This window comes from Lontra canadensis, unplaced genomic scaffold, assembly GCF_010015895.1.
Source record: "Lontra canadensis isolate GAN:19392208 unplaced genomic scaffold, GSC_riverotter_1.0 scaffold14, whole genome shotgun sequence".
Classification (NCBI taxonomy): domain Eukaryota; kingdom Metazoa; phylum Chordata; class Mammalia; order Carnivora; family Mustelidae; genus Lontra; species Lontra canadensis.
The window spans coordinates 17032234-17044366 of record NW_022631008.1 but is presented as its reverse complement, the minus strand read 5'-3'; the positions used below and the strand labels follow the sequence as shown (position 1 = coordinate 17044366).

The window sequence follows — 12133 nt, the reverse complement described above, 5'->3', positions numbered from 1 at the left end:
AGACGGAATGGAATTCATATGTGGAAGTTCTGATACCCAGGGGTATTTAGAAATGGCGCCTTTGGGAGTCAGATAAGTTTAGATGAGATCATAAAGGTGAGGCCCTCATGATAGTATCCTTATTTTCTCTCTCTGTACCACTTTTTGTGAGGACTCAGTGAAAAGACACCCATCTGCAAGTCAAGAAGACAGTTCTCTCCAGGAATCAAATCTGCTGACACGTTGATCTTGGACTTCCCAGCATCCAGAACTGTGAGAAATAAATGTCTGTTGTTTAGGCCACCCAGTGTGTGTGGTATTGTTACAGCACTGAGTTAAGATGGTTAAACAACTAGTAAGTGGCAGAGCTGTTACCTGAACTTGATCAGTCTAATTTAGAGACTGAGTTCTTTTCTTTTTTAAAGATTTTATTTAGTTGACAGAGAGAGACACAGTGAGAGAGGGTTCACAAGGGGGAGTGGGAGAGGGAGAAGCAGGCTTCCCACTAAGCAAGAAGTGCAATGCCGGGCTCCATCCCAGGACCCTGAGACCATGACCTGAGCTGAAGGCAGACGCTTAACGACTGAGCCACCTAGGCGCCCCCAGAGACTGAGTTCTTAACTAGTATCTTTTACCATAAGTTAGCGGTTTACTCATCATCCACAAATACATGTATCCAGAAATTAAAATAAAGGGATGCATAGTGAATGACTAAATCGAGGAAAGGATATTTCCACAATAAAGACTATTAGTACCAAGGCAAATTACAAGAATACTTTAATTAAAAGTGAGAAGATGTGGATGCCTGGAAGGCTCATTCGGTTAAGAGTCTGTCTTCAGCTCAGGGTCACGATCCCAGGGTCCTGGGTGGAATTCCATAGGAGGCTCCTTGCTCAGCTGGGAGCCTGCTTCTTCCTCTGCCGGCCTCTCTTTCTCTCTCTCCCGCTCTGTCTGACAAATTAAAAAAAAAAAAAAAAGTGAGAAGATGGTCTCCAAAAATAGTGTCTGGGAAGAGAAACTTCTACTACAAGCCTGGAATAATGTGTTTATAGTAGTTTAATCATTATAGTTTTATCAGGAAAAGCTCACTGCACTGGGAATCAAAAGAACTAGATTGTTGCTGTTTTGCCACTAACCAGCTAAGTAAGCTTGATAAAGCCACTACACTTCTAGGCTCTAGTTTCTGAGAATAGCATTCATACTTCTGAAGAAGGCATTGTAGGAAAAAGAATAAAAGGGCACCTGGGTGGCTCTGTCGTTAAGTGTCTGCCTTCAGCTTGGGTCATGATCCCAGGATCCTGGGATCGAGCCCCATGTCGGGCTGCCCTCTCCCACTCCCCCTGCTTGTGTTCCTTCTCTCTCTTTCAAATAAATAAAGTCTTTTAAAAAAAAGGGAATAAAAACAAAAACATTTTATTGTATCCAAAGGAGAATCAATATTAGCATCAAGAATTTATTGATCATATGCCTATTTGAAAAGTACAAGGTAAGTAAAAAATTAGAAGGGATAAGACTGATTAATTCCAGTAAGTGATTAAGTTAAGTAAGTGATTGAGTAGTGAGGACTGAGAAATAATGCTAAAATTATAAAGAAAAGTTAAAAAAAAACCTATCAGTAAAATTAAGCCTACATGACTCATCTTCTTTTGCATCCAGGTAAAGTGAGATTTCTAGGCATTTTAAGAGCTTTTATAAATTGCTCTATCCCATCAGAGATTTCCTTAAGTTAAGTTGGCTTTTGGTTCAAGTCAGTTCAATTCAACCTACATTTACAGGGTATCTTCAGAGATGATTTGCCCTGAAACTAAGCTTCATTCAGGACTTGAACAGCCACTGGGAGTGCCAGAGCTGCTAGGAATATGAAGTTCTGGTGGGAAGCGGAAACCAGGTTGCAGACAGAAAGCATTTCTACGTAACATTTTTGGTAAATTGCCTAAAAATATCCACAGAAGAAAGGGACCTTATCTCCAAGGCCTTAGTCATTTGTTCGATTTCTATTTTGCATTCTAAATACTCAGTTTTCAACCTCTGTCCATTATACTACATTCTTTCTCTTTAAGCACCTTGCCCTCCATTTATACATCAGTTTCAAATACCAGTATCTTCTGTGCTTACCATGTGTTATGCCTTGAACTGATAGAGATACAAAGATAAAGGAGCACACAGTTTTGTAGGAAGAAGAGTGCAGAATTAGATATAAAACAGTACTAGTCTAGTGGTAGAAACAGAGTGTAATCGGGGCACATGAACAAAACATTTGACAATATTATTTTGTGTCCTTATCTTTTCAAAGATATTAAACTGCCCAAACCTCTGCGAGTTGGAATTCTGAACCTCTGTGAAGTAGTCTGTGGCCTGGTGTTTCTTAAGCTACCACTTTTCATACTTTTTTGACTGTGATCTGGAGTGTGGCAGACGTAAGTGTTCATAAAAAGTACTACATGTCCCCCTGCATTTCTCAGCCTCCCTTGCAGTTAAGGTAGATCATGCACCTATTCTGGTCAATGGGTCAGGAGAGGAAGGGATTGTACTGTTTCTGGTTCAAGTCTCTTAACACTGATTAAGAGCCAGTGAGAGACCTCTGTGCTCTCTTTAGAAAGATTTTTAAGCCTAGAAGCAAAGAACCAAGAGGCAATAGTTGAAAGATGAAAATATGCTAGATCCTTAAAGATCTGGAGGACAACCACCAAGGAGGTCAATCTACTCCACATCAGACTTTATGGTAGTGACATGTGAAATATAAAATATTTTTGTTAAGTCACTGACATGCATTTCACATCTGGGCCCAGTGTGTATGCGTGTGTGTGTATGAAACAAAATTTTAAAATAATACTACTGTAATACTTGCTGTTTCTGACATAGTTATATTTTCATTCAGGAAATGCTCATCAGACTTACAATGTTACTTACACCCTAACTGGTCTCCACCCACAATGCGAAAAATAATGTTTTTAAGGGGCGCCTGCGTGGTTCAGTGTGTTAAAGCCTCTGCCTTCAGCTCAGGTCATGATCCGAGGGTCCGGGGGGGGACCGAACCCCACATCCTGCTCTCTGCTCAGCAGGGAGCCTGCTTCTTCCTCTCTCTGCCTGCCTCTCTGCCTTCTTGTGATCTCTGTCAAATAAATAAATAAAATCTTTTAAAAAATAATATTTTTAAAGTTTTTCTCTAATTTTACCTTTTTTAAAAATTCCAGTATAATTAACATACAGTATTATATTAGTCTCATGTGTACAACAGAATGATTCAGCAATTCCATGCATTACTCAGTGCTGATCACGATATGTGTACTCTGAATCCTCTTCACCTTTTTAACCCATCACCACTCACCTCCTCTCTGGCAACCAGTTCTCTATGCTTAAGAATCTGGTTTTTTGTCTCTTTTTCTTTCTCCATTTGTTTTGTTTCTTAAATTGCATGTGAATGAAATCATATCCCATTTTCTTTCTCTGACTTATTTCGCTTAGCTGAAAAATAATGTAGTAAGCTGCTCAAAACATTGGTCGTCTAGGAACAGCTTTCAGGTGTATCCAATTATTTAGAATAGTAAGATTTACAATAAATGCAATGTCACAATGATAATAAAAATGGGAAATACAGAGTACTTCATTTTGTAAAATTAAATTATTGCATTTTGGCTGTATGTTTCTATTTGGCATCTATATGTGAATACACACACATACATACATACGTAATAAAGGAAAAAGGTTTTTCACTGTTCTGCAAAACCGGTAGTCTCTGGCACTGAAACGTATTGCTGCTCTAAAATTTGCATTTCAAAAATAAAATAAAATAAAGTAAAATAAAATACAATTTTAAAAATTTGCATTCAAATCCTAAAGGACTCCATTAAGAAAGTATTCGGCTTGGTGCTGGCAAATTTTGGTAGATCCTTGAGGACAAAATAAGCTTTATTCCTCTTCTCAGTAACAGGAGAAAGAACTGAAGTCAGGAAATCCTATACTTTAATGAAGTGCCATAGCGGCGGCCTGTAAAATGAAGAAACAAGATCCCAGACCGGCCTAGCTTCCCTCCCCACTCGCTGAATGGACGCAGCTCAGAGAAAACAGCTCGCGAGCTCTAGGCCGGAACCGGTATGAAACTCTCGCGAGAGCCTCCAGACCGCCGGGAGCCTTCAGTGAGCACTAGTTCCCGCCCCGTCAGTGCGCCCAAGGCTGCGTGCTCCCCGCCGGCTGGCTTCCTCTGCTACTGCGGGGCGGGCCGGAACTTTTATCCATAGGAACGGGTTTACACTGTAGAGTGTTGCCGGCCGGCGTCAAGGAGAATAGAGTGCCATCCTCTTCCTCTCACCGTAGCCGCCGCGGAGCGGAGCCGAGCAGATAAGATCCAGGAGCGCGGTTACCCGGCGGGCTGGGTCTATGGTCGCTCCGCGAGCCGCTCCGCCGGCTGGTGCTTTTTTATCAGGGCAAGCTGTGTTCCATGGCAGGGAACTTTTGGCAGAGCTCCCATTAGTAAGTGATCTTCCGCCTCGTCGCCCGGGGCTTGCTCTTGGGAGTCGGTGAGGACGGGGCCTGCGACTCCCTTTGGCCTGGATCCCGGCCCCTGTCCCGAGCGCTGCGGGGTCTCCCGGGAGGCGGCAGCAGCCGGAAGCGGGATGCACGTTTCTCTGGCGACTCCCCTCTCCCCGCCCCCTGGAAGCATTTCGGGGGTGGGGGGGAAATATCTGTGAGCGGGCAAGGGCAGGGGCTAAGGAGGTTCGGTCTCTGGGGAAGGAAGGAGTTTAACTTCCAATTCTTGGATAATCTAGGCCTGGAAGCGGGGTGGGGTGGGCTGCGGTGGGATGGGGGAGGGATGGGCCCAGGTGTAGGAAGCGTGGCACAGTTCGGGACTGTGAGGCCGGCTCCTCGGGACAGTTGGGGTTCGCTTTTGCCTGGGCTCTCTTCCGTTGCGGGCATTGTAGTCTTTCGTCATCGACCTTCTCTCTTGAGTGGATTTAATATTATTTCGAGGAGAGAGTCCAGAGTCAGTCTTGTGTCTGCTCTCTAACCGCTTCTTGCCATTACCTTATGCCTAGGTGGAGTTGTATTACTGGTTAGGTATATAGGGCAGGTGCTCTCAAATTATCCATTTCATTAGTCTGTGCCTTATATTTTAGGCATGTATTTTCCTGTGACTTCGCCAATTTCTTGAACCTATTTCATGAGTTTTTGTTTTTGTTAGTGACCATGGAAGAACTAGAGCAATATTAAAAATATGTAAATACATATATCCCATAAATACATTTGTTTAGGCCGAAAGGTGGGTGATGCGACTAACAGAACTTTGACTAGGCTTTCCGCTGTACGGTTGAAAGATGAACAGAGCTTGATACTGTTATATTTTAGTGTAATTATGTCTGAATGCTAAGAGAGCATTAGTAACTGTAAGTTAAACTTTGATTCTGTCAAGATGATGGATTCCTATTCATTCTGCTTTTTTAGTCCTTTGTAAGAGAAGAAAACAATGGGGTTGGAAACCTATTTTCAGAAAAGCTGGCTTGCCCCTTGCTGTAAATGATTCTGTGGAGATGAAATTCTATAGAAGCCCTACTTCTGATCATATTTTTATTTGGCACTCTTTTGCCTAGTGTAATACTTGCTTGGGCAAAATTAAAATATAGAAAATTTAGTGGAGAAGGGGTAGTATTTTGATAAACTTTGAAAGAAGGTGAAAGAATTGATGGGTAGTAGCTGTTAGTTATTAGAAGTTACAGCCATTTTTCAACTTTAAAAAAAAAAAAAGATCCTACCTGCCTTTTGATAAATGGTCTCATTATGCTTTCATTTATTTTTGGCATAATGAGACCATTTATCAAAGGGGGAGAAGGATCTATAATACTTGTTTTTTTTCACTTTTGAAACATAAAATTGTTATACTGTTAAATGTGCCCCCCCCCCCCAAAAAAAGTGTTTAAATGTGCTTTTTTGAAAGCGTCCTTGCCTTACAATTCAAATAGTCCTGGAGAAAGGGGCCACTGAGATCTCTTGAGGATCATGAAGTGCCTGATCTGCAAAAGGTTCCAAGTGAGAAAGACAAGGCAATCAATTCTGGGAAAACCAACAAAAAGATTACAAAAACCATTGTTCTAGGTGATTTTGGTAAAAGAGGAAAATTGACGTGAACTATGTTGTATATCATGGCTTGAAGATGCACAGTTTAACATTTCTGAAATGGGCATGACAGTTTTTTTCTTAGTAGCACATGATATAATGGTAAATTTTACAAAACAGTGTAATCTTAAATTTTATGAGATTTCCTATTTATAAGTGTTCTTAGTTTAACCTCCATACTATATGCTGTGAGGAAAAACTTGAATACTTGTGAAATTTATTGTTTTAAAAACCTTAAATGACTGTAAGGGTGGAATTAATGATAATGCCAGAACATAGTGAATCACAGTATTTTCTAGAAAGTTGAAGTAGAGCACAACACATTCTTTGACCTTACTGTAGTAAAAGTGGAAGGGCACTGAATACTAGGGGTTGACTGAACTACTGAAGAGATAACAGAAATAAAAAAGTACAAAATCAGTTTTGGATATTTTATTGTATCAAAGAGGAAACTGAAAATATAATTACATAATATCAAGGAAATAACCTGATAAGATCAATATATATCCATACCTATGGGATGTAGCCATAGCCAGTTATAAACTAACATCCAGAATAACTGAGAGAATAAAAATAAGTCAAAATAGTCTACTTAAGAATATTAAAAAGGAAATGGTGAAATAAATCCAAGGGGGCAAAAAAGACTTAAAAAGGAAAAATAGTCAAATTATAAGCGCTGATTCTTTGGAAGGGAAAATCAAAACAGTAGACTGAACTGTTGAATCAAAGTTGAATCAAAGAAAAGAAGGATGATACAAAGATAAAAAATTAGGAATGAGAAAAGTAAGTAAATTCAGACATACCTTTGGGTCATCTCCATGCTAGTAGATTTGAAAGCCAAAGCAGGGGTGCCTGAGTGGCTCAGTGGCTCAGGTCATGGTCTCAGGGTCCTGGGATTGAGCCCTGCATTGGACTCTTTGCTCAGGAGGGAGCCTGCTTCCTCCTCTCTCTACCTGCCTCTGCCTACTTGTGATCTCTCTCTCTGTCAAATAAATTAAAAAAAATAATAATAATAAAATCTTAAAAAAAGAAAAGCCAAAGCAAATTAAGTTTCTACCCCTTAAAAAATGCTCTAGCCTACATTATGTCATGGGTAAAAGTTTTCGCATTTTCAAGAGGATCTACTGAAATTACTCCAATTCACACAGAAAGAAAGCTTTCCAGTTCTCTCTCTGAAGCTACAAGAACACTGATAAAATATAGCAAAGGTAGCACTAAAAACAGTCTCAGTTTTGAATATTGATACAAATGTAAATTATTAACAAGTAGAGTCTAACATTACATTAGAAATATAAAAAATGATAGTCATTTTATTGTAGAAATATAGTCAGTATTAGGAAATCTGTTAATGAACAGTGAAGGCATCAAAAGAAGCCTATTAATCTATTCTTGACTAAAAGAAGTATGTTGCTTTCTTAACATGGTAAGAACATTAAAACATGAATAAGAGATATTTAATGGTGAAACATTAGGAAAATTAGGGTGCCTGTTTAACATTGTTCTGAATTGCTACTCAATACAATTAATAGAATGAGGTATTAAAAATGATAAAATTGTCAGCCTGTAGAGATAAAATTAACTTGAAAATTCAGCTAATTGAACAATTATTATAAACAATAAATGTTTAATAAAGTGACCAGTTACAAAATGTAAAAATGGAAAGCTTTCTTTTAAATGAATAGCAATGGAAAATAAATACACAAGAATAAACTAAAGAAATGTGCAGGACCTACCGGAAGAAATTTTTAAATTCCGTAGTAGAACATAAAGATTTTAATAAGAGGAGTTTGAATTCTAGCATTGTAGAGATAACATTTCTCTATTGATCTCTAAATTTAATGCAATTGGGACTTGACATAATACTTCTAAAGTTCAAGTCTTGGAATAATTGTAAGAATATCGAGAAGTTTTTTAAAGAATAGCAAGTGGCAAGGGGGATATTTTCCGTATGAGATTTTAATAATTTAATCTTACATTTTAAAATAGGATGGCATAGGAATAAGAAAAATTGAAAGAAAAAAGCCTTAAGTATATTAGAAAATATAGGTGATTTTTTAAAAAAATAATTTTGTGTTAGGGAAGGCCTTTGTGACCAGCATAAAATCAGAGTGAAATATGGGTTAGTTTTAGTAAGTGATTCATATATCTGTTAGAAATAATTGAATATTAAGAGATCATGCTAAACTTAGGAAATATTTGTAGTTTATTTGACAAATGATTTATTATCCATAATATGCAGATTATAGGGGCGCCTGGGTGGCTCAGTGGGTTAAGCCTCTGCCTTCAGCTCAGGTCATGATCTCAGGGTCCTGGGATCAAGCCCCGCATCTGTCGTATCTGTCTCTCTGCTCAGCAGGGAGCCTGCTTCCCCCTCTCTCTCTGCCTGCCTCTCTCTTTCAAATAAATAAATAAAAATCTTCAAAAAATAAAAATGCTTTAAAAATATGCAGATTATATGGCAAGACTCTCTAAATCGTGAAGAAGACCATTCCATTAGAAAAATTGTCATTAGAATTACAGTGTACAAAAGAACTCTATTTGGCCAATAAGGCATGGAAAATGTTTAACCTCAGAAGTAAACTAAAAAACAAGCAAGACTCCCTTAGACAGTAAGATACTACTTTGCCTTTAACTTGTAAAGTATTTAAAAGATTGGCAGTAGTAACCCATGGGGGGTTATATATCTTAAAACACTCTCATGTACTGTTAACAGGAACGGAAATTGGTATGACACATGGAATACAAACTGATAATGTAAAACAGAGTTACCAGCAAAACCTACTGATCAGTTCTATTTCTGGGAAATTATTTTAAATATATTATTAACCAGATATGCAAGGGTGAATTACAAAGCTGCTCATTAAAGCATTATTTTTAATAGTGAAAAATTAAAAGCTGCATGCCTTTTAATAGGAATTAACTAAGTAAGTAACAGTCTGTCCATAATACTGTGCAGCAGTTTACAGGTATGCTGAATAACAAATTTGTTGACATAGAAAGACTTCTAGAACACAGTGACAAAAGGAAGTTGCAGAATAGTGCAGAATAGTCATTTCAATTTCATATCTCTGGTTAAAAATAGACTTGACTAGGCAGATGGAGGAGACTATTAGTGTAATAACTTCTGAAGCAGCTTTTAACATGATTGGAATTTGTGAAGTAGGGAAATTAAATACTGTAGTTACTCATGAACAACGAGAAAAGATACTTTTTTTTTTTTTTTTAAGATTTTAGTTATTTATTTGACAGAGATGAGAGGCAGGCAGAGAGGGGGAAGGGGGAAGTAGGCTCATTGCTGAGCAGAGAGCCTGATGATCGATCCCAGGACCCGGGGAGCATGACCTGAGCCGAAGGCAGAGGCTTTAACCTACTGAGCCACCCAGGCGCCCAGAGAAAAGATACTTTTAATCTAAGGCACCATCATTTGATGCCAAATAATTATATATATGTGTGTGTGTATCTATATCTATCTAATGATTTTATGTATCACTAGGAAAAAAATGTGTTGCCAGTTAAAAGCTTAAGGCATCAGTGATTGTAAGATTTTCTTGATACCAGAGTCTTAAAACCAATGAAATAACAATATAAGGTAGTGAGAGAACAAAAAAGAGAGACACAAAATTAGAGTGAAATTTTTTTCAGGGCATATTTACATTCATTACTGAGATAATTCTCAAGAGTTTCAAGAAATGTGAAAAATACTGTATTCTAAGGTTACTTCTTGCACTTTGTGTTTTTCACAATGTTCATAAATTGTTCAGTCTTAGAATTTTTTTTTCTTGTGACTTTGTTAGTTGATTTTCTGTAACATATCTTAACATCTTCATTCTTCTAGTTTACAATGGATTTTGGATAAACAAGATCTGTTAAAGGAACGCCAGAAGGACTTAAAGTTTCTCTCAGAAGAAGAGTATTGGAAATTACAGATATTTTTTACAAATGGTAAACTAAAAAAAAATGGACTGAAATGGTATAGTTGGTGACCTCTGAATTAAATATTTGTACAGTAATTTGTGATGAGCTGTTTTAGTCCCTACTTAGTATTTTTTATTCATGTATTCTTTTTATGACTTACATTCATTTAAGTAATCTAAATAAAGTCTTTTGTGGATCTTACATTGCAGAGACACTCAAGACAGTTTGAAGGTGTTCATTAATCTCCCTAAGCCTCTATAATGTGTTGTTAAACCCAATTTAAGATTGGCTAAAGCAAGTATTTTGAGGATAAATGGATTCTTTGGGCTGATATTCTATATTGGTCATTCTTACAAATTTGCTTTGGAGGGAGAGGGACATGGTAGCTTTGTTACATGATCTTTCTAACCCTCAGTTCACTCTTCTGCAAACCTACCTCTCTGTTGTTGAGAGAATTTACTATGGACTTTTTAATAAATTTTACAAAGTAGAAATTGTAGTGTGTTTGATAACTCTCTAATATTTTCTTTTTTACATTTATTCTAAAGATAATATAAAAACATTGAAAATACTTAAGGTAGAGGGAAATAATTATCATTCAACCTTCTTAATAGAAGAATAGTGTTTGCTGTGGGACACTTTCTATTTTTTATTGTTTATGCATACCTATATTTTTTTAACAGATTTGCAAATCCTAGTACCAGCCCAGTGTGATCCAAATAGAGTTTTATAGCATCTGTAGGTTTTTCTTTTTGTTAAAAATTAATACAGTCATTATTTAACCACATAAAAGTTATTGTTCAATGTCAAAATTATAGCGATACCAGAACATTTAAAATTTTATTATTTTTCTTTTAGTTATTCAGGCATTAGGTGAACATCTTAAATTAAGACAACAAGTTATTGCCACTGCTACGGTCTATTTCAAGAGATTCTATGCCAGGTAGGACTTTTATTTTGGGATTATATCACACCTATTTGAAACTCCTACATAATGTTGATGAGCCTTAGTATAAATGAATCATCAGCTTGCCACTAGAGTTATCTTGTTTTGTTTTTTTTTACAGTGTTTTCTAAATGAGTGACGTTTAACTTTGTTCTATCATATTTTAGGTATTCTCTGAAAAGTATAGATCCTGTATTAATGGCTCCTACATGTGTGTTTTTGGCATCCAAAGTAGAGGTATGAAATAGTTTTCTGTTCTTCATTGAAGTATAGTCAATGTACATTGGTTAATCTGTCCTGCTTTTCATGTTACCTGTATAAAAATAACGACAGATGGTGATTTATGCAAAATACTGAAATCCATGCAGAATCAAAGATATACATGTCTTTATATATTCGTTTAACGCTTACGTAGCATTTACTATATACCAGGTGCTATTCTAAATTCTTTTACAACTATAATTGACACATAATGTGATTTATAATCCTCATAAGAAACAATGGGGTGTATAGTAGTAATATCTTCCGTTTCATAAAGGAGGAAACTTAGGTATATAGAGGTTGAGAAACTTGCCTAAGATCATAAAGCTGGTAAGTGGCAGAGCCTGGGATCCTGGCTACTAATTCCATGCTTTTAACTGCGTTGTTCTAGGTCCTCTAAGACATTTATTGTTTGGCACTGTAGTATTCCATAAGTGCCACAGCTTCTCTACTATAACCTGAATTATAGTACCTCTTCTTATGTTTGTATTACGTTTCTTAGATGTCTTTAGAATCATAATTGTATTCTTGAAAATTAAATGTAATTTATTTATTTTTTTTTCCTAAAGATTTTACTTACTTACTTGACAGGCAGAGATCATAAGTAGGCAGAGAGGCAGGCAGGGAGAGAGGGGAAAGCAGGCTCCCTGCTGAGCAGAGAGCCCGACATGGGGCCCGATTCCAGGACCCTGGAATCATGACCCGAGCCGAAAGCAGAGTCTTTAACCCACTGAGCCACCTAAGCACCCCTAAATGTAATTTAAACGTAGAAGGTTTATGTTCCTTTTGGTGCTCAATTTTGAATTAGTTTTTAGTCATTATTTAGGATTATTGAAGACATGTTTCCTAATTATTACCTGAAGTAATGAGAGTTGACTCTATTAGAAATAATATTAAGACAGACTTTCTAGAGCTTATGGTTTT

The 12133-nt window shown here is 37.2% G+C and overlaps 1 protein-coding gene across 3 annotated transcripts in view; it reads left to right on the top strand.

Moving 5' to 3' along the window:
• Positions 1 to 233: 233 nt before the first annotated feature.
• Positions 234 to 12133, top strand: part of CCNC (cyclin C) — a 29891-nt gene continuing 17991 nt past the window's right edge. Inside the window, exons 1-4 of one of the 3 annotated variants that reach the window (XM_032858200.1) lie at positions 234 to 252; positions 9923 to 10029; positions 10861 to 10945; positions 11116 to 11185. In XM_032858200.1, the coding sequence (XP_032714091.1) occupies positions 11147 to 11185 (39 nt within the window). In that variant the 5' untranslated portion in view covers positions 234 to 252; positions 9923 to 10029; positions 10861 to 10945; positions 11116 to 11146. Of the gene's footprint in view, positions 253 to 4207; positions 4450 to 9922; positions 10030 to 10860; positions 10946 to 11115; positions 11186 to 12133 lie in introns of those variants that run through there. The other 2 variants (XM_032858199.1, XM_032858198.1) reach the window with 2 other exon arrangements.